The sequence below is a fragment of the Microtus ochrogaster genome, unplaced genomic scaffold (assembly GCF_000317375.1).
Source record: "Microtus ochrogaster isolate Prairie Vole_2 unplaced genomic scaffold, MicOch1.0 UNK124, whole genome shotgun sequence".
In the NCBI taxonomy this organism is placed as follows: domain Eukaryota; kingdom Metazoa; phylum Chordata; class Mammalia; order Rodentia; family Cricetidae; genus Microtus; species Microtus ochrogaster.
In genome coordinates, this window is record NW_004949222.1 from 152,294 (window position 1) to 173,883 (window position 21,590).

At 42.4% G+C, this 21,590-nt stretch overlaps 1 protein-coding gene across 5 annotated transcripts in view; it reads left to right on the forward strand.

The window, feature by feature from the left end:
• The first annotated feature begins 3,537 nt into the window (after positions 1 to 3,537).
• Hnrnpm (heterogeneous nuclear ribonucleoprotein M) overlaps positions 3,538 to 21,590 on the forward strand; it is a 47,415-nt gene continuing 29,362 nt past the window's right edge. For 2 of the 5 annotated variants that reach the window (XM_013355396.2, XM_026778294.1), the window contains exons 1-5: positions 3,538 to 3,716; positions 12,724 to 12,893; positions 20,110 to 20,162; positions 21,073 to 21,080; positions 21,169 to 21,262. In XM_013355396.2, coding sequence (XP_013210850.1) covers positions 3,604 to 3,716; positions 12,724 to 12,893; positions 20,110 to 20,162; positions 21,073 to 21,080; positions 21,169 to 21,262 — 438 coding nt within the window. In that variant the 5' untranslated portion in view covers positions 3,538 to 3,603. Of the gene's footprint in view, positions 3,717 to 12,723; positions 12,894 to 20,109; positions 20,163 to 21,072; positions 21,081 to 21,168; positions 21,263 to 21,590 lie in introns of those variants that run through there. The other 3 variants (XM_005371720.2, XM_005371721.2, XM_026778296.1) reach the window with 2 other exon arrangements.

Sequence of the window (21,590 nt, forward strand, 5' to 3'; positions counted from 1 at the left end):
AAAAAAAAAAAAAAAACCAAAAAAAAAAAAAGAATAAACAAAGTGGGGGTGTGTGTTTGAAAATTGGCTCAGTGGTTAAGAGCGCTCATGTGATGGCTCACAACCAACTGTGACTCCAGTTTTGGGGGATTCAGTATCCTCTCTGGTCTCCACTGACACCAAGTGTACACATGGTACACAGATACACAGGTAGGCAAGCACCCATACACACAGATCACAAAAGGCCTTCTATAGTGACACACATCTTTAATCCCAGCACACAGAGGCAAAGGTAGGCAGATCTCTGTGAGTTCAAGGACAGTCTGAAACATGTAGCCGAGTTCCAGGCTGGCCAGGGCTGTAGAGTAAGACCATGTCTCAAGAAGATTGAATAAACCATGGGTGGTGGCACACGCCTTTATGTATAATGAGGCCACGTCTCAAGAAGACATGGGTGGTGGCACACACCTTTAGTACCTTTAGTGCTCAGGAGACAGAGGCTGAAAGATCTCTGAGTTCACGGCTAGACTGGTCTACATAGGGAGTTCCAGAATAGCCTAAATAGAGAGATCCTATTAAAAATCAAAATCAAACAAAATAAAAAACCCCACAAACCCTCAAAACCACAAAAACAAGCAAATTAACAATACTAACAAAAACCAACATGAGAGTATCAATGTGGCCCAATGGCACAAAACATGCTAGTAGGATGCCCTTGTTCCATTCCCAAAGGAAAAAGGTAAGGACAATTTCTGTGTGCTTTGTTTTTCCAGTGAGCCCTATGTACTGATATCTAATGGTGATACTATCCACTCTTACCTGGGATTACCATGGATGAGACGCAATTCTAAGCCTGGTTCACATCTCTTCCATTTTAAAGGTGGGAAGACCGAGGCCCAACGTATAAAACTTTATCTGAAGTTGTACAGCTTTAGGAGCTGGGGATTCCGGGTGCCCCAGTATTAAGCTTTGTACCCAACCCCCAAGCAGATTCTAGAAAGATGTAGAATGTGACCATAGCAGTAGCAGCTTCTGTTGCTCCTTGTCCTCTTTCCTTTGTCTAGTTGGCCTCACCTCAATATGTAGCCCCTCTTGGCTGGCCTCAAATTTGTGGCAATGCTCTTGTCTCAGCCTCTCGAATACTGAGATTACAGGTATGGGCCACCATGCCTGACTAGCTCACCTTTGAGCTCTTGTTGCATGCTGAGTTACTTAACAGTTAAGGGCACTTGGCATCTTCCTGCATTTAATGCCCAGGGCTGCTCTGAAAGGTGCTTTTCTGGAGAGTCTTTTGTTTTTGTTTTTGTTTCGAGACAGGGTTTCTCTGTACCTTTGGAGCCTGTCCTGGAACTAGCTCTTGTAGACCAGGCTGGCCTCGAACCCACAGAGATCCGCCTGCCTCTGCCTCCTGAGTTCTGGGATTAAAGGCGTGCACCACCACTGCCTGGCTTGGTGGATCTTTTATTAACCCTGCTTTCAGATAAGCAAATGGAACCTCAGAACATTACACTCATCAGCATTCCCAATGAGTCCGATAGAGTGTGGTCCTTCCCTTGCCTAGTCCGTAAGCTCCTTCTCAGGGCAGGGTAGGGCATGGCGGCACATTAAAAACAGTGTTTTGCCAGGCCTAACAAAAACCAACCAAACAAAACAAACCAAAACAAAACAAACCAAAACCAAAAAAAAAGGAAAACAATATCTTGTTGCCTTGACTGGAAAGACAAGGGAAAGCCAGTTTTGCAAAGGGCTGAGACTCAGAGGCTGGGATCTGTTTGGCCTGTAGCAAGAGAAGGCTGGGAGACTTCATGGCTGGAACAGTACAGCTGAGGAGCAGAGCTAAGATGATCAGGTGAATTGTCATCTATAGGTCTATAGAAACTTACATAATTAAACAAGGCACATTTGCTCTCCTGGCCTGCAAAGCTTGGCACCAACCTCTCATCCTAACTTTAACAGCTCTGGAGATGGTGTAAGGGTGCCCCAGGAGGTGCCATTAAGGAGACAGAAGGAAGGAGAGAGAAGCAGAGTGGGAGGGAAGTAGGAAGAGGGAAAAGGGGGGCAGGGGAAAGGCTGGGAGGGAGGTTCTGTGTACATCTCTCCTAACACTTTGTTTTTCTTTTTTTCTTTTCTTTTTTTTTTTTTTTTTTTTTTTTTTTTGGTTTTTCGAGACAGGGTTTCTCTGTGGTTTTGGAGCCTGTCCTGGAACTAGCTCTGTAGACCAGGCTGGTCTCGAACTCACAGAGATCCGCCTGCCTCTGCCTCCCAAGTGCTGGGATTAAAGGCGTGAGCCACCACCGCCCGGCTCTCCTAACACTTTGAATTGCATGGAAAGTTTTAGTTTGATGTTAGCTATCGAGAATTCTGCATACAGGACCAATGCTGTGGCTACCAAACCTGATAACTTGCATTTGATTCTCAGAACCCAAGAGAAAATAACTCCAGCTTGCAGGCCATGGAATGCTCAGAACCTATATTCAGTCATACACACACTCACTCACACACATACAAACACACTAATAAAAAGTATCCTGTCGACAGGAGTTTCGTTTTCTTTCTGCCCTAGTTCCGTTTAAAGAAAGCTGGTGTCTCCTTGGCATGCCATGGCTGTTGCCACCCATGAAATCAGAGCATCACCCCTCCCTGAGGACCTATTGGTGGTAGTTGCTGGAGGAAGGAGGTATCATTTTTCTTCAGTAGCGTAGCCACTGTTTAGTTGCCCATGCTCAGGTAAATAAACCCAGCATCTATGCTCATGTGAGCGATCCTAACTCACTAGGTCACAAAACAACGACATGGAAGGTTCAGTGGGAAGGAGGAGGTAAATATGATAAAAAAAAAAAATACAGTATAGTGTCAGGGATTGAAGCTGGTAGTGCTTGCCTAGCATGTTAAAGTCCCTGGGTTCCATTCTTAGCACCGAACGAACTGAACATGGTTTCTCTAGTCTATCATTCCAGCACTCGGGATGTGGAGGTGGGTAGCCAGACATTCAAGGCCAGATTCTGCTACACAGAGTTCCAGGTCAGTACTGACTAGAAACCCTGTCTCAAAAAAAAAAAAAAAAAAAATCCCAGCCGGGCATTGGTGGCACATGCCTTTAATTCTAGCACTTGGGAGGCAGAGATCTCTCAGTTCCGAGGCCAGCTTGGTGTACACAGTGAATTCCAGGGCAGCCAGGACTACAGAGAAACCCCGTCTCGAAAGGCCCGCCCCCACAAAGTCACAAGCAAACTCAAAATATATATGAAGTTGTTAAAAAATAAATTAATAGACGTGGTGATGCATGTCTTTAATTCCTGTACTTGATAGGTAGGGGCTGAAGGATCTTACGTAGTGAAACACTGCCTCAAAAAAGAAACAAGAAAAATTAATAAAACAGAAGGGGGGGAAGTAAGCTGGAGTGACTAGGTCAGTAGGTGCGCTGACAGCGGAGCCCTGCAGAGCCGGGAGGCGTGGCCTGGGGCCGGGGGCGTGGCCTGGAGCCGGGGGCGGGACCCGAGGCGAGTAGGAAGCGGGAGCTGGTCGCCGCACACGCAAGCGTTACTGGTCGTGCGGGGTCACGTGAGCGCGCAGGCGCAGCTCCGCACGGCTCGCTCCCTCACACAAAGCCCAGACGCGGAGAAAATGGCGGCAGGGGTCGAAGCGGCGGCTGAAGTGGCAGCGACAGAGCCCAAAATGGAGGAAGAGAGCGGCACGCCCTGCGTGCCGAGCGGCAACGGGGCTCCCGGCCCGAAGGGGTGAGTGTTCTAGCAGCAGTTTGCCCTCTTCTTCCCGCAGCCAGGCTTCTCCGCAGCCCCGTTAGGTGTGCTGGCCGCTTCTCTTCCCCCATGGCGGCTCGGCGTCTACGCAGGCCTCTCCCTGCCGAGAGCCGGGGGCGGCGGAGGCCGTGACGACGACGAAGCGGAGAGCGCCTGTCGGGCCGCCCCCTGCCGTCGGCGCTTCCCTCTCGCCTGGCCGGGCGCCGGCGAGGCCTCAGGCCCGTGGCCTGCTCTTTACTCTGGGAGCGGTGATGGCGCGCAGGCTCGCGCGAGCCCCAGTCCCGCGGCCCCTCTCACGGGGTCGCGAGGGGCGCGCCACGGAGGCTGTGCTTTCCACCCCTCCGCGTAACAACCGTGCTGCCGGACGGCTCTCGTCTCCGTTTCTCAGATCCGCGAAGTTAGGGGCGGGAGAGGAACGCGCCCGGTCATCACGTGTGCGAGCAGCGAACGGCGGCGGGACCGAGAAGGTGCCCGCCTGGGCCCCGTGGCGGGTTCCGAGAGCCCCGGCGTCCAGCTCTGCTGCAGGAAGTGCGGGAGAATGGCCCCCGGACCCGGGCTCTGGCCCGGAGTCCTTCCGCCTCCTCCTAGCCCTTCTTCCTCTCGAGTGCGCAGTTGCTAAAAGTGGGGAGAATGATCCCTGCTTGCTCGGTGTTAGTCCGTAGCGACAGGCATAGTGTGCAGGTGAAGGCACCTCTCGGGGCTTTCAGGGTTTCAGAAATCAGGATAGCCAGACTTCGTCATCCCCTTTTTGGAATCCTGTTTGGGGTTTGTTAAGAGTCCTCGGTTTGTTTTTGTAGGTTTATTAGCTCGGCCCGGTGAGTCCCAGCTTTTAGGGAGGAGGTTGAAGCTGCAAGGCTCGAAGGAGCAAAGTCAGTAAACCTCTGCCTCTGCCTCGTGGAACTCTGGTCACACTGACTTGAGAAAGTGCGTAGAGAAACATTTTGGTCTCCGAATTTTGTCTGCCATCAGATTTGTAAGACTCCAGAAGCTTTAGGGTTCTGGGGGGGGGCTGAGAGAATTTAAACACTTGTTGATAAAGCATTTACTAAGTAATGGCTACTTTGTTACTAGAGGAAATTCCAGCTCTTTTATTTTAGGGAGAATTAAACACCATTGCTTAATTGGTTCATGTCTGTGATTTCAGCATTGGGGAGGCTGAGTTCTCCAGCTACATAAGTGCAAGCAAGTTCAAGATTTGCCCAGGCTACATGAGCTCCTGTCTAAAACCAAAATGTGTGAACGTGTGATGTTATAGCTCATTAGGAGTGCCCAGGATGCACAAGGCCCTGTGTTCCATCCCACAACACGGAGAGAGAAGTCTGTCTTATTTTGTTTTGTTTTCCGAGACAGGGTTTCTCTGTAGCTTTGGAGCCTGTCCTGGAACTAGCTCTGTAGACCAGGCTGGTCTCGAACTCACAGAGATCCGCCTGCCTCTGCCTCCCAAATGCTGGGATTAAAGGCGTGCGCCACCACCGCCTGGCTGAGGGGTCTGTCTTTAGTTAATCCCAACACTTTACTATGGAAAGTCTCAGCCTTTGAGTGTGTTCATTTTTACTTCCCTGTCCACCCCACTTGGATCCCAGGGTCTTTAGGGTGCTAGGTAAGCACTCTTTCCTTTAAGCTACACCTCCAGTCAGTCTCATGGTCACTTTTTTTCAGCCTTTGCTTTAGAGATGCCTTGTAGTTTCCGATTCCCTTTCTCCTCCAATTTTTGCTGTTCCCCCATTTTTTGAGATAAATAACTGACTATCTTTTAGAGTCTACAGTGTAGACTTTGGTAGCCTTGAATTTGGAACGATGCCCCTGCTTCTGCCACCCAGTTCCTGGAATCAGCTACCACTTCTGTCTCACCTTGTAGGATTGCTGATGGCCTTATTTGAAGGGCTTTAAGAAAAGTTACAGGATGAATTGCTGTTAGAACCTTTCTAGGGGAAAAGTTGAATTTGTTTTAAAACAGTACAGTTTTCAAATTTCCCACTATCCATTTATTTTCAAATAGATATCTTGTGACTGAGTCATTTGACAAAACAGTGTGTGCCTAGTGTGTGCCTAGGAAGTTTGATATAACCTTTGTTGGAAAGAACCTGAGTAGTCTGAGACTGACTTAATGGAGAATACTTGAGAAAGTGGCAGCACCTAAAACACCTTTGTATTGGAAAACAGTGTTTTGTTTTATTTTCATGTGTGTATGTTATAAAATTCTTATGGTAAAACTTTAAAAGAATAGAGGAGTGCCTCCCCACTTTTTGGCTAGGAATCGAACCTGGATCTTCATGCTTATAAGGTAAGCACATTGCCTACTGAACCTTCTCACTAACTGGTTTTTGTTTTTTATTAAAAATATGTGAGCCACGCAGTGGTGGCACACTCCTTTAATTTTAGTACTCTGGAAGCAGAGGCAAGTAGATCTCTGAGTTTGAGGCCAACCTGGTCAACAAAGTGAGTTCCAGGACAGCCCACAGAGAAACTCTGTCTTGAAAAAAGAAAAGGGGAAAAAATATTATATAAGTGAATGTTTTATCTGCATGTTTGTTTATATACTATACATGCTTACAGTGCCCATGGGATCCAGAAGAGAGCATCAGATCTCCTGGAACTAGAGCTGTAGCATGAGCTGCGGGCTGTGTTCCTGCCACCCAGTTCCCGGCCGCCTGCATGGCTAGCTTATGCCCCGAAATAACAACACACAAATTGTATTCTTTTAAACACTGCTTGGCCCATTATATCTAGCATCTTCTCGGCTAACTCTTGCACCTGGACTAGCCCATTTTTAATAATGTGTGTAACACCCCAAGGTGCGCTTACCGGGAAGATTCTAGCCTACGACCATCCTGGGTCGGAGCTTCATCGCATATGCCCCAGAGAGGAGAGCTATTGAGTCTGAATTCACTTCTTCTTCCTCCCAGCATTCTGTTCTGTTTACTCCACCCACCTATGTTCTAACCTATGAGGGCCAAGCAGTTTCTTTATTTTTTAACCAATGACCTTCCTCCATCATAGAGCTACAGCAATTATTAGCTTGTGGATGCTGGAACTTAAATCCAGGTCTTCTGGAAGAACAGCTAGTATCCCTTTTTTGTTTTCGTTTTTCGAGGCTTTTTAAAAAAAAAATTTATTTATTTATGCCTCCGTGTATGCCTGCAGGCCAGAAGAGGTCACCAGATCTCATTACAGATGGTTATGAGTCACCATGTGGGTGCTGGGAATTGAACTCAGGACCTTTGGAAGAGGCCCCAAGACTGTTTCTCCGTACAGCTTTGGAGCTTGTCCTGGTACTAGCTCTGTAAACCAGGCTGGCCTTGGACTCAAAGAGATCCGCCTAAAGTCGTCTGCCCCAGCTCCCGACAAAGCTAGTATTAACAACTGAGCCATCCATCTCTCCAGTCCATTTATTTAGTTTTTGATGGTAGAGACCATCGATAGCATCCTGCATGCTAAGCAGACACTCCACCCTGAGCTACATACTAAATGAGAAGCCTTTTTTTTGTTTTGTTTTTGGTTTTTGGTTTTTCGAGACAAGGTCTCTCTGTAGCTTTGGAGCCTGTCCTGGAACTAGCTCTGTAGACCAGGCTGGTCTCGAACTCACAGAGATCCGCCTGCCTCTGCCTCCCGAGTGCTGGGATTAAAGGCGTGCGCCATCATCGCCCGGCGCCTTTTTATTTTTTTAAGTGTTAATGTGTATGCATGAAGGTGAGTGCCAGTGCTTGGAGGCAGGAAGAGGGTGTCAGATCACCTGAGCTAGAGTTAAACAAAGTTGGGAGCTATGGGTGCTCTTTAATCACTGAGCCATTGTTGGGGTTTTTTGAGACAGCATTTCACCCTGTAGATCAGGTTGGCCTTGAATTCTGCTGCTTCCTTCTGGGTGCTGTGATAATAGAGTGTACCATCATGCCCTGCTCTGTTTGCTGTACTTTGAAAGTTGATTGTATACTTGAGGCGCATTAGGACTGTTAGCTCAAGATTAGAATAGGAGGCTCTGTATTTGAGTGTATGTTGTCAGAGCTTTGCTGTTACTTTTCCCTTTGGGGTTTTTTTTGTTTGTTTGTTTTTTGTTTTTTTCATTGCTAGTGAGACAGATGCCGCCTGCAAATATAAGCTTGCTTTTACCATTTTCCCCCCTTCCTTGAGGGTTTCCCAAATGTGATCTCATATTACTCTTTTTGCAATATTAGAGTTAAAGCTGACTTGTCCCTTTGGTAGTTGTAGTGGAATCAGTGTTTAGCTATTTTTCTGTGATGAACACTGGTTGGAATTTTTTCCAAATCCTCCAAGTGGATGCAGTGCTGAAAGTCTAGGAGGAAATAGGTTTTTTTTTTTGTTTTTTTTTTGTTTTTTTTTGTTTTTTTCGAGACAGGGTTTTTCTGTAGCTTTGGTGCCTGTCCTGGCACTAGCTCTTGTAGACCAGGCTGGCCTCGAACTCCCATAGATCCGCCTGCCTCTGCCTCCCGAGTGCTGGGATTAAAGGCATGCGCCACCACCGCCCGGCCAGGTTTCTTTTTTTTTTAACACCTCAAAATTATTATTGGTGTGCTATGTTCTGACTCTTTTTGAATACTTATAACTTGGTAGTTGTTTCCACTTAAAACGAGTATTATTCAGACTCTAGCTCTTAATTGCCTAGAGAACTTGTCCTTACATATTTTGTTGTACTTAACATATATAACAACTTACTTTTGGTCCTAGCCCCCCGCCCCCCCTTTTTTTTTATAGGAATAGAGACAGTTTGCTTGTTTTTGTTGTTGAGATAGGTTCTCACAGTGGGTCATGTTGGCTTCAAACTAAGATCCACCTTCAGGTGCCTTCCCAGTACTGGAATTAAAAGTGTTTTCGACCATGCTGGGCAGAGACTATTTATTTGCAAAGAGAAACATTGCTGGACTAGTGAGCTGGGAAGAAAATATTCTCAAAAGTCCCAAACTGCTTTTGTTATGCTGTCTTTGTGTTTTTTCCTTTGGTTTTGGGGTTTTTTTTTTGTTTTTTTTGTTTTTTTTTTGTTTTTGTTTTTGTTTTTGTTTTTGAGACAGGAGTCTTTGACTGTCCTGTCCTGAAACTTTGTAGACCAGGGTGGCTTGGAACTCAAAGAGATCGACCTGGCTTGTTTTGTTTTTAAGGAAAGATCTTAAGCATCTCTGGCCTTCTGCTCCTGCTTCCTAGATGCTGAGCATAGGGGTGCATACTACCACACATCCTTCTTGTTGATCCTCACAGCAAGCCTGTGTTCTATTATGGATACAGGCTATATATAGGTTTGCTAGCTAGTAAAGAGCCACACTGGAAATGGGCTGAATTATGTGGTCCATTAAGTGGATAATCTGTAGCTAGAAGAATGTTCCATTAAGAGCTCAGAATTTAAAAGACTTCTGTGAAGATTGATTTATGAAAGAGTTTGTTTTCAAGAGGGGAACATGGATTCTTGTCTCCGAAGATGTGATCAGAATTTCAGGGTATTGAGATTTATTTTTCTCCCAAACTATTCTCTTGATTGAGAAATTCCAAAAATAGTATGAGTAATAATTATGCATAGCAGTGTCATAAGACATAAGAGATGTCAGGGAGACAAAGGCACATAAATTGTTAGCTCAAGATTAGATTAGGAGGCTCAGTAGTTGAATGTGCACTGTCAGAGTTTTGCCATTACTTTGTCGTTTGATTTTTTTTTTTCCAAGTGGGTGCAAATGGGTTTTGTTGTGGGTTTTTGTTTGTTTTGTTTTGTTTTTGGTACTCATACAAACCAGGCTGGCCTGAAACTCAGAAATTCACCTCAGTCCTGGGATTAAAGGTATGTGCTACCATCCATGCAGGTCTTGAGACTGTTTTAGTGTACTGAATAAAGTAGTCCTTTGTGGTTTATATCAATTTATATAAGGGCACTCAATCTTTTTTTTTAAATGTTTTCTTTATTATTTATTTTGTGTACAGTGTTCTGTCTGCATGTACACCTGCAGGCCAGAAGAGGAAACCAGATGTCATTACAGATGGTTGTGAGCCACCATATGATTGCTGGGAATTGAACTCAGGACCTTTGGAAGAGCCATCTCTCCAGCCCTGAAGGCACTCAATCTTTAAACAGCTGTTGATGCCGGGCGGTGGTGGCGCACGCCTTTAATCCCAGCACTTGGGAGGCAGAGGCAGGCGGATCTCTGTGAGTTCGAGACCAGCCTGGTCTACAGAGCTAGTTCCAGGACAGGCTCCAAAACCACAGAGAAACCCTGTCTTGAAAAAACCAAAAAAAAAAAAAAAACAGCTGTTGATATAATGTCTTGAAAGATAATTAACATATTTTAGGCCTTAGCAATATATTATGAGATATAATAATTTATTAAGACTATTAGAAAAGATTATTTTATTGTACTTGTTTAGAATTTTGAGTAAATGGGTGCTAGAATCTAGTTTTCTTTGGCAATTTGGTATTGAGAGCCAGTTAGGTAAAGAACTTATTAGCTGCCTTAGGTAGATCTGCCTGTTATGTCTGCAGGTTCTTTGAAAGATTACAGATTTGTTAGTTTTTGTTAAAAGTCAAACTACTGGCATATGTTGGGTAGTTTTAAAATAAGAAGAAAGTGTAAAGTTTAACGCAGTTTAACAGTAGTTCCAGTGCTCAATAGGTAGAACCAAGAGCTATGTATCATCTTCTCATTCTCTTTCTCCTTGTCCTGGGACTGAACCTAGGGTCTTGTGCTTGCTAGATAAGTTCTCTGTTCTTGAGTTAAATCACTAACTCTACTTTGTTTTTTGTTTTTTTCTGGTTTTTCGAGACAGGGTTTCTCTGTAGCTTTGGAGCCTATCCTGGAACTTGCTCTGTAGACCAGGCTGGCCTCCAACTCACAGAGATCCGCCTGCCTCTGCCTCCCGAGTGCTGGGATCAGAGGTGCTGGCGGAGACAGTTCGTTCCCACTGCTCAGACCGGCAAGGTTCCGGCTGGCAGCTTGTGTCTTTCTCTTCTGTAGGCTACATGGCTTCTCACTGACTCCACCTGCTCTCTGTCTATATCTTCAGCCTTGTTATATTCTGTTAAATCATTGGCTGAAAGCAGCCTTTTTATTCATTAACCAATAAAAGCAACATGTATACAGAAGGACTTTGCACGCCACCACCATCTGGCAACAGAGTTTGTTGTTGTTTTCTGAGGCAGGATCTCATATAAAACAGCCTGGCCTCAACTCACAGAGATCATATCCCTGCCTCCTTTGTTCTGGGGTTAAAAGTATGTGCAGCCAGGGCTGATTTACTCATTTTTCAGAGCAGATATTTTTAATTTTGAAGATCATTTTATCAATTTTGCTTTTTCAGATTGACATACATTATGAGTTAATTTTGTATATGGACAGAGTTTATAAATGAAACTTTTATATGAAGCTTGTAAACTAAATTTTTTGTTGCTGTTGTTTTGTGGGTTTTTATTTTGTTTTGAGGCAGGGTTTCTCTGTAGCCCTGGCTGCCTTGTAACTTACTCTGTAGACCAGGTTGGCCTCTGATCCAGAGATCTACTTGCTTCTGCTGGGATTAAAAGTGTGTGCCATCATAGCCCAGCTGAATTTTAATTTTCTTGAATACTGTTTTTATTACCCAAACAGTTAACTGAGGCTACAAAATAGATATAATCTTGAATTGTCTTTTTAAAATTGAAGATTCTTTTTGCTGCAGGTACTTTATTTATCAGTCTCATTTTCAGTATCTTCCAGATTTAGAATATTTATGCCTACAAAGGATCAGCAAGATGACTCAGACACAGTGGTTAAAAACATGGTGAAAGTAGAAAACCGACTCCTAATAGTTTATTGTCTCCTCACCACATGCTTTTTATACAGTATGTATACTCATACATACAATGATTAAGAAAAAACAAAAAATTCTGTCTATAAGTCAGCACTCAGGTGGCAGAGTTCAAATCCAACCTGGTGTTCATACCCAGTTCCTGGTCATACAAGGCTCCATAGTAGTGAGACCTTGTCTCAAAAACAAACCAAAAAAATTCTTTCTATAAATATGTATTTATTTTCTGCTTAAGAGGGGCGGTTTCAGTATCAAGCATTATAGATCTGGATTTTTTTTACTTTGAGACAGGGTTTCTTTTTATAGCCCTGGCTATCTTGAAACTCACTCTGTAGACCAGTCTGGCCTTGAACGCAGAGAGCCAACTGGCTCTGCCTCCTAAATGCTGGGATGAAAGAGGTGTGTGCCACCACTGCCCAGCACTTACTAATGTTTTTTTTTAATGTAAACCTTTGAATATTTGGAATTTAAAAGAAAGTTATATTTTAATACATTTCTATCCATAGATCCTTTGGTGGATGGTGACAGGTGAATTGATGTATAATTTAAAAACTTTGTTTTGCTAAGAAACATTTAGAGATGCATTGGCAGATTGTGTTATGTTTGACAATATTGTGTTAGGTGATGCATGTGTTGCCCCCCCCCCTCCCATGTCTGGGGAGTTGGCCTCGTGCCCTCCTGTGTTATGCAGCATAAAGAACCATACCTAACCCTAGGATAGCACTCTTTTCTTGAGCCTGGGTTCATATATTATGTATACAATATTCTGTCTGTGTGTATGTCTACAGGCCACCAGACCCCGTTACAGATGGTTGTGAGCCACCATATGGTTGCTGGGAATTGAACTCAGGACCATTGGAAGAGCAGGCAATGCTCTTAACCTCTGAGCCATCTCTCCAGCCCCCGAGCCTGGGTTTTCTTGATAGGTGGGTTTGTTCTCATGTAACTGAGACTGACCCTGACGCCTTTTTCTGGATGTTGGGATTTCAGGCATGTACTACTGCCAGTGTGTATGTGGGGGTGGGAGGGACGACTAGGCTGTAAGGCATGCATAATTGCAAATTATGCTCTGTGGAGACCTGCATTTAGAATGATCCAAATCAGAACCAGAATTGGCCTCGTGTCGCACTTAACTGTGTGGGATTATAAACTTGGTACCACAGATAGTGACTTTTCCTTGTACTAACATAGAAACTTTTTCTCTTGAATTCAGTGAAGGAGAACGACCTACACAGAATGAGAAGAGGAAGGAGAAAAACATAAAAAGAGGAGGCAATCGCTTTGAGCCATACACCAATCCAACTAAAAGATACAGAGCCTTCATCACCAACATACCTTTTGATGTGAAATGGCAGTCACTTAAAGACCTGGTTAAAGAGAAAGGTAAAGGCACTGGTGATGGAGTAGGGTAAGAAGGTTGCTGTGCCATCCTCTGTGGCTGATCTGATTTGGTTTGTTTTTTTGTTTTGTTTTTGTCAGTGGAAGCTGCTCTAGGAAGAGCATGTGTTCTGTTCAGGTTTAGAGCTACCCCTAGATCCCCCACCCTTTTTTTGTGTTCATGCCCACGTGTTAAATAGGGTGATTTATATATGGTCCCTTGACCTATAAAAAATGATTTTACTGGCTTAATATGGTTATTGGGACTTCAGTTAGGGTTGAGGGGAGTGTTACTATGTTAAGGACAATTACCAGAATCTTCACATTATTTTGTTTGTTTTGTGTGTGTGTATGTGTGTGTGTGTTTTAATTCTATCTTTTAAGTTTATTAAAAGTCTGGCTAAGAGATAGTTTTAAATTCTGTGGGTTTCCTAGGGTCAAATTTTGGTGCCTGGAATGTCTGTTGCTCAGATTTTAAACTCTGCAACGGGATCTTCTGCTTTAACTTAAGCTCTTCTCCTCTGAAGTCAGAGATGGACAGTAGGAGAGCTCAGATCATCTGTGCATGTGGTCCATGAGAGTATATGGTATCCTGGCCCCAGGCATCCAAATCAATCCTGGCCTAAGACAGGTCAAGTAGCCAAGGGCCTCTGCCACCTGGAGGTCCCAGGGGACCGCCTTGCCTCTGCACATTGGTGCATCGCCCTCTCCTGCACTGTTTGCTCTTGTCCTCCTTTCCTTCATGATTCTTAGCCCTGGAGTGGCTCTCAGGACTGAAGAGATTGCAGGGTAGGGTGCCATGAGCTCCTGTTCTCACCCAAGGGAACCTAGGATCAAATCATCCTTAATGAAGTCTCTTTGAAGGACTGAAAGGTATTGGTTTTCTGGAACATTCATAATGAAGAGAGATTTGAGTTTGATTTGTCGAATGATTAATTTCTAGTGACAAGATGCCACTTGGAAGGCCCTTTGGTGTGTGTACTGGTGCCCCTGCATTGAGTTTTGAAACTGAGTGGCCACAGCCATCATTATTCCATTACTTACTTGACCATAACATGAAAGAAGCACTAGGCACCGTGAACCTTCACAGTCACATGTGCTGCTCCCATGTGGTATTTCTCAGATAAACAGATGAAAAAATATTTTGGTGTGAGATTTGTTCCTGCCTTGATCAGCCAAATCATTCCTGCCAATCCTCCTAGAGCAAGCAAGAGTGGAGTGTCTTTGTCTGAAGGGAGTGTCATGTGGCATTCCAGATACAGTGTTCTTGGTTCTTTGGGACTGCTGCTTTAACACAAGCTTAGAATTTCTGTATAGTACAGTTGGATCTCATTCGAATTAGTTTTCGGGATAAACCCAAATTTGTGTTCTTGTGATTTGGTTGAGCCACTGAATTGCTATGTCCATTGATAATAAGGTATAGTAGTTCCAAGAACCAGGAATGTGGCTTTGAAAATGCAATTGTTAGAGTTTTGTATGAGATTGCAGGCCAAACTACTTTTTCATTTTTAGGAGTGTGTGAACCAGTTTTGGGACATGATGGATAAAGTAGGTACATTTTTTACTGCTTTATCATTCAGTAATTCAGTTTTGGAAGCCATGAAGCTGGTAGCAGCAGCAGACATGACGTTTCTGGATGTAGAAGCCGTTCACCTCAATTTACTATTTTGTCCTGTATTAAGTGTGGAGCCAGCCTGGTGGTTTACTTGGATCCTTCCAAACTGGTTCTCATATTCCCCTGGCATACTGCCACGGATGCGGGTGCTCCTCCCTCTCAGTGTACTTTTGGTGGTGTAACTCAGAATTACAGGTGTGCAGTAAATCTTGTTTTTATTGAATGTTAAAATGTTCTTGTTTAGCCCTCCCCTGTACAGGTTAAACTGATTACTCTTCTAAGTAATTAACAGTATAGGATTGGGAATAAAGTGATTCATAGGAGAAAGGTTAATTTTTCTATAGTAACATTTAGGTTTAGTGTGTGAAGTTTAAAGACATGTACTATATTTACATATGTATGGCTTCTTAAATGTTTTTGTTTTCATTATGAGAATTAAAGGCGTTTATTTCTGTTTGATTTTTAAAATATGTTACTAGTTTATCTGTCCTTCCTTGTCTCTCTTTTTTTCCTGAAATGGTCTTACTGTGTAACTGGCTGTCTTGGAACTCATTGTGTGGACCACAATAGCCTCTGTGGAGACCAAATGCCTCTGCCTCCAGAGTACTGGGATTAAAGACATTAATTTAATGTGTTGTCAGAGAGTCCTGTGTTTTTGGAAAGTTTAAGTAGCAGATAGAGGTACTTAAACCCTAAAAAGATTTGTTTCATAGTAACCATAGCTGAACAGATCACAGAGATATGAGCTGGTGTAATCAAAGCAGTTTTTCTAATCTGCAGCCTACCCTGAGACTCTGTCCTTCTGGAATAAGAGGAATAAATTAGTTGTCTTCACCTCCAGTCTCTGTCATTCATTGCAAGTATATTTTTTACCTGTTTAGCAGCATTTTAGGGTAGTCTGTTAATGATCGGGTAAAAACCTGGTCAGTACACTTTCCCCTTGGAAAGTGACACAAAACTTGTTTGGTGCTGTGGTGAAATCAGTATTGCTCATTTTTAAGACAAGATTCATGGAGAATGTTTTTTGTTTTTTTCTGAGCTATGCAGCTGTTTTGCTCAACTCCTATCAATTAAGGTCCTGGGTAAAGATACTGTTTTTGTACCTTACTCTTTGCTTGAATACCTGCTTCCTGCTCCAGGGTGTCCCAGAAGAACAACATAAAGGTTTATTTGACCTTTTTTTTTTTTTTTTTTTTTTTAAGACAGTTTCTCATATATCCTAGGTTGCTTTGGACAAGTACTGTGGTGACAGGTGGCTTCCATAACTTGAGCATCCCTTTTTAATGGAGGCATTACAAGTAATAAATGTTTGTGGCACCAGAGAGTTCTTGGTTTGAAAATACAATTGGGAACCATTTTTACATGAGTTTAAAATAGAGGTTAAAGAACTATGTTTGAAAGAACTTTCATTGTCCGTAGCTACTCAGAAAATGGGATATTGTCTTAAAAGTATTTCACTGTAAGGATTGGGTACCAGAATGAAGATTTCTTTTAAACAAAAGATGATTTATCTTTATTTATTTTTCCATCTTAAAATAATGTTGTCTGCCTGGTGATGATGGCTCCCATCTTTAATTCCAGCACTTTGGAGGCAGAGGCAGGTGGATCTCTTGAGTTTGAGGCCAGTATGGTTTACAGATCCGAGTTCCAGGGCAGCCAGGGTTACATAGAGAAACCCTGTCTTAAAAAAAATACACAAAATAATAATACTAATGTCTTAAGTTAACTGGAGGAGCACTTAAAATCTTCAGAATGAAGACAGTTGGGTTGTTGGGCTTCTTGTTTCCTGGTCTGCCTAGTGAGCTAGCAGTGTGGAGTTGGGGCAGCTGCCACTCAGGCAGGACTCAGCTGCACTGTTGAATTAACAGGGTGCTCAGTTTGAGGAAGAAAGCGAGTGATATAGTTTACTCTCAAATCCTAGTTTAACAGCAGTCAGTTTAATTTGTATAAACAAAGATTTCTTTAAGCTTTTAATCCATCTGTTATTATTTAATGATCATCACTTTGAGTAAATTTCAGATTGCTGCTGACATAAAACCGAGGCCCAGAGGGCATGTAGTCCAATAGAAAGCCTTTCTTGGTTCTCTGCAATAATTTTTTTTTTCATTGTGGATTGTTGAGGCAAAGCTGCTTTCAATTTCAGTCAAGTCCCTGCCCAATGCTCTTTTTTATATTTTCCTGATGGAAATTGAGCTGTTATTTTGTAAGTACTGCTGTGGTCCCCAGCAGTGTGGAGCTTTCCTCCGCTTGTTACTGTAGGTAGTAGAAAGTTTGTGCTTATCACCATGTACTTGGCTCAGTCATCGCATTGTTGTAGAGAATGGTTTCCCATATTTGAAGTTGTCTCCTTTTTTTTTTTTTTTTTTTTTGAGACAAGGCTTTTTCTGTTAGACCAGACTGGCCTTGAGATCTACCTCCCTCCAAGGGCTAAAAGCATGTTCCCAGCTAAAGTTGCTTTATGAAATGTATCTTTAATCTGTGCGATTTTCCCTTAGATTGGCTGAATGATTGATACTAAGAAAGCATGCTCAACAGTGTGTCTTGGTTTTTTTATAAACACACTTCTCCCCCCCACCTTTTTTCCTTATAATTTTTTTTTTTTTTTTTTTTTTTTTTTTGGAAAAAGTATTCACATAGGGTGGCACACCCCTGTAATCCCAGCACGTGGGTGGTGCAGAAGGATTGAGAATTTATAGGCATGAGATCCTGTCCCAAAAAACAGCACAAAGATTGGCTCTTGAATCCCCACAACTAAAATACAGTAATTTCACTGGTCCTATAAGGAGATGGCAGAATCCTTAGAAGCTTACAAGCTGCAGAGGCAAAAAAAAAATGAGATTTTGCCATAATCAAGGTGGGAGGCAAGGACTAACCTACCTAAGGTTGTCCTCTGACCTCCACAGAGGTGCCATGGAACACCCAACTCACACTAGTGTGTGCGTGTGTACACAAACACATAAAAAGATTCCAAGAAAGTTGAAAGGTCCTAGGTCCAATCCCTAGATTGGACAATCATACACACATGTATTTTCTTCAGGGAAACTTTGGTTTCTGTATTCTCATTTTTTTTTTTAATTTAGATACTTTGACATTTAAAGCTGCAGTAGATTTGTCTACCCTTGGGATTCTGTGAGTTCTGTCCAAGTTGGTGATCAAGGAGCTGTAGCATTTTTCAGTAACTTTAAGTTCCACTTGTGAGACTGCTGCTACCCTGACTTACCTCCTGACTCTTTAGCTGACAAATTCTGCTTTATAATCTTGTGGCTAAGGTGTACTGACTACACAAAACAAATATTTGACATACTAGATAGAACAAAGAGGCTGTTGTCTTTGCGGGGAGGGGATAGTTCAATTCAAGACAGGGTTTCTCTGAGTATCTCTGGCTGTCCTGGAACTCACTCTGTAGACCAGGCTGGCTCCAAACTCACAGAGCTCTGCCTGCTTCTGCCTCCCTAAATTAAAGGTGTATGCCACCACCGACTGGCTTCTATTGTCTTTTTAAAAGCTTTCATGATTGCCTTCCTCTAGAGAAATGAGAATTACAAGCAGGAGTAACCACATGAAGTCTCTTGTGATATCCAGATTGGTATATTACAAACTTGCTGATGGTGCCCCAGTTTAGGAATACTTATTTCTGACACACAGAGAAAACATTTCTAAAAGGGAGATTATTTTTAATCAAACTTTAGAGCACATGATTGAAGCTGGGTGTGTGTCATCACTAGAATGTCAAGTGGAAAAAGCTATTATTTTCTTATCTTGGTATTTTGTTAAAATGGCTATGACTGTGGAAAAAGTTGGCTTTGGACTTTGTTGTTTTCTAGATTGCAATAACATTGTTTTGATTTAAGTGTCTTATGGACACAAGCTAGAAATTTCAAATGCAAAAGTCCTTGGATTCTGACAAACTTAAAAGTTGTCTTGAGGTTGATATTGTGGTTCTTTTATTTAAGGTTATTGGGCAGTAGTTGTAGCTGGAAGGAGATAAAATGTGCGATTTCTTTACTGGTTTGACACTAGGAATTTTTTTCATCAGAGGAGATAAGAGCTGTTGGTCCTTGAATGGCTGCTGTTGTTGAAATAACTGGCTTTTAATGTGGCTTCAGAAAGTGGTCATGGAGTTTTGGAACTGTTTTAACATTCGTGAGGGTAAAATAAAGCCAGCCGTCCATTGGCTGTGATTTTTTTTTTGTTGTTGTTGTTATTGTTATTAGGCTACACAGAATATGTACTCAAAGTCAACTGTAATGGTCCCTCCCATTTCCTTTTTCTTTCTTTGCACCGATTCTCCTTGTTTTGTGCAAAGTATGAGTTCTATAATATTTCAGGAAAGGACAAGGAGGGTGAGGCTATAAAATAAACTTTGAGCATTTGGCCTTTAACCACTGTGCAACTCCATTAATAAACCATTCTTAAAATGTTCATTTTATTTGTGAAATGATTTTGTTTTCCATTTGAATCTTTCTGTATTTATTCAAAAAATCCCAGTTCTAATTCCTTTGAACAAAGGAGTTGTAAGTAGGGAGGACCTGTCGAGGCCGTTAATGGGTTATATTTACCCTTATACTTTAATATCATAATCATCCTTTTAAGGAGTGATTGATTGCTAAAAAATCCTCTCCACCTCCTTTTTTAAACATTGGAAATGGGATTTAGAGGTTGTTTTCTACAAGTTAATGATTTGAGCCATCTTCAAGTTCAGCAGCCATTTGGTGGTTGTCTAGATGGATTCTAACATCTGTTATGGTGGTCATGAATTGGCAATCCAAACCTTGAGGAAAGTCTGCGGAAATTTTGGAAATCTTTGCTATTTTTCCCTTTGCATATAGCGTAGAATCATTGTACTCTCTTTAACTATCTTGTTGCCAGCTGAGCCCCAAATTTGAATTTGTACCCTCTTTATGGGGATTTTAGAAAATGTAAGAATAAGGCCTGATGCTATTCTGATTTATCGATTGTATAGTCAATGTTTTTTCCAAACATTCGTGCCTTGTACTGTGTGCAGAATTCAGCTATAGAATTTGTGAGGCCTAGTACAAAAATGATGGTCCTCTTGTTAACATTAGAAGTTTCAGTATGATGCTAAAAATCAGCACAGGGCTCTGTTACACAGTTTGCACACACAAAACTGGCCCTGAGGTTGTGTGTCTGTATGCCTTTTGGTTTATGTATAGGCACATTCCTGTATTTGTGGCATGTGAGGTCAGTTCAGTGACGTTGTGGTATATGTGGTGTTTATCTGACTTCACCATTAAGAGTAAAAATTCTTCCTTCCCCTGAAAGTGAGGCTTGCAGAATTTTTTCCTGTAGATTTGGATTGCCTCTAGTCATGAGTGAGCGTTACAGATAGGGAAAGTGATAATGAAAATCTGTGGAAGTAGTGTGTTTGTGGTGGGAGGAAAACCAAGGACATATTGTTAATTAGTTTTCACCTATTTACTGCACACCTGTAATGCCTAGTTTGGTGGTTTAGAGAATATGGAGTGTTTCTGGGCTTTCTTATAAGGCAGAGGCTCCATACAAGGTTGCTGATGATTGTTCTAAATTCCCATTGTTTTCTTGGCTTTTCTCCCTTGGTTTATGTGTCGTCTGGAAACTGATTTGTAGTTGGTGAGGTAACATACGTGGAGCTCTTAATGGACGCTGAAGGAAAGTCAAGGGTAAGTGTCTGAGAGAATTTCTTCTGTGGATTTACTACATGACAAATGTAACTGTATGGTGGCGTGGACTCGAATGCAATCAGGAAGGCAGTGAGTGCTCATGTTACTGTAGCCATGTTTGATTTTTGCCAACATTTCAGTAGGGTGGGAGGGGGCTTGCAAATGGGAGTCCCGCTTTCCAAATGGCTGGCCAAAGAGCTTTCTGGTATTCTGTTTGGATGCCCAATTTGGATAACTGGGGACCAATAGCAGCATTGTCTCTTTGTTTAACAGGAATTGGCTGTGTGTGAATTATGCATGGAATTTTAGCGGTGGTATAAGTAAAAGTGTGTTCTTGTCTAGAAAATGTTATTCTTGGTTGTTTGCTGATTTGAAAGTTGTGTGAACCAAAGATTCTGAAAAGTAGCCTTTGTGCCAGTAAATTGTAAACCACACATTACAAACCTGAACGTTCAAAATTGGTCTAGTTTAATGAGAATCTAAACTACTTTTTGTCGTGCAATAGAATGGCTTAGAATAATCAAAAGGACGAGCTTAGTTTATGGAAAGGATGGATTTAGTAGGAGTATGGTAAGGATTGATTGAGTACAGAGGGAAGCAGATCGAAAGTTGGTGTGCTTTCTTGGAGAACCTGATTTAGGTCTGCTTATAACTTTTAACAGCTTTAGTGTAGTGCTGGTAATATGTAGGAAAAGGAGATTAAGGAGCCCCCAGTTTTTTACAAGGAAGGCTAGGTCATGCACTTCTGTCAGCTTCCCCTTAGAAGGATTAATTTTTTTAAAATCCTGGCTTTTGTTACATAAATCATATCTTTAATTTGTTCTTAACTGTCATTGATATTTACTGTTTTGCTTTTTTTTTTCTTTTTCTCTCCCTTGCTCTTCTGACTGGTCTGTGGCCTCTTTCAAAGGGATGCGCGTAAGTATTACCTACTTACACTTTGTGGGATTTGAATTCTCCAAGTTGTAGGACTGGTTTTATGTATTTACTTTTGTCTCTTTTATAGTGTTGTTGAATTCAAGATGGAAGAGAGCATGAAAAAAGCTGCTGAAGTTTTAAACAAGCATAGTCTGAGTGGAAGACCACTGAAAGTCAAAGAAGTGAGCTCTTTTTTTTTTCCTCCCCTTGGTGTTGGTGATGGAACCCAGGGCCTTGTACATACTAAGAAAACAATCTGCCACTGAATTACGTTCCCAGCTCAAAAGTAAGGTATAATTGTTTGGTGAAGATAAGAATGGTCCTTGACTAAAATTTATTGAGTAGACCAACCTATTATTTTTTATTTTTTTTTAAGTATTTATTTATTTTTCATACAGTATTCTGTCTGTGTGTATGCCTGCAGGCCAGCAGAGGGCACCAGACCTCATTACAGATGGTTGTGAGCCACCATGTGGTTGCTGGGAATTGAACTCAGGCAATGCTCTTAAC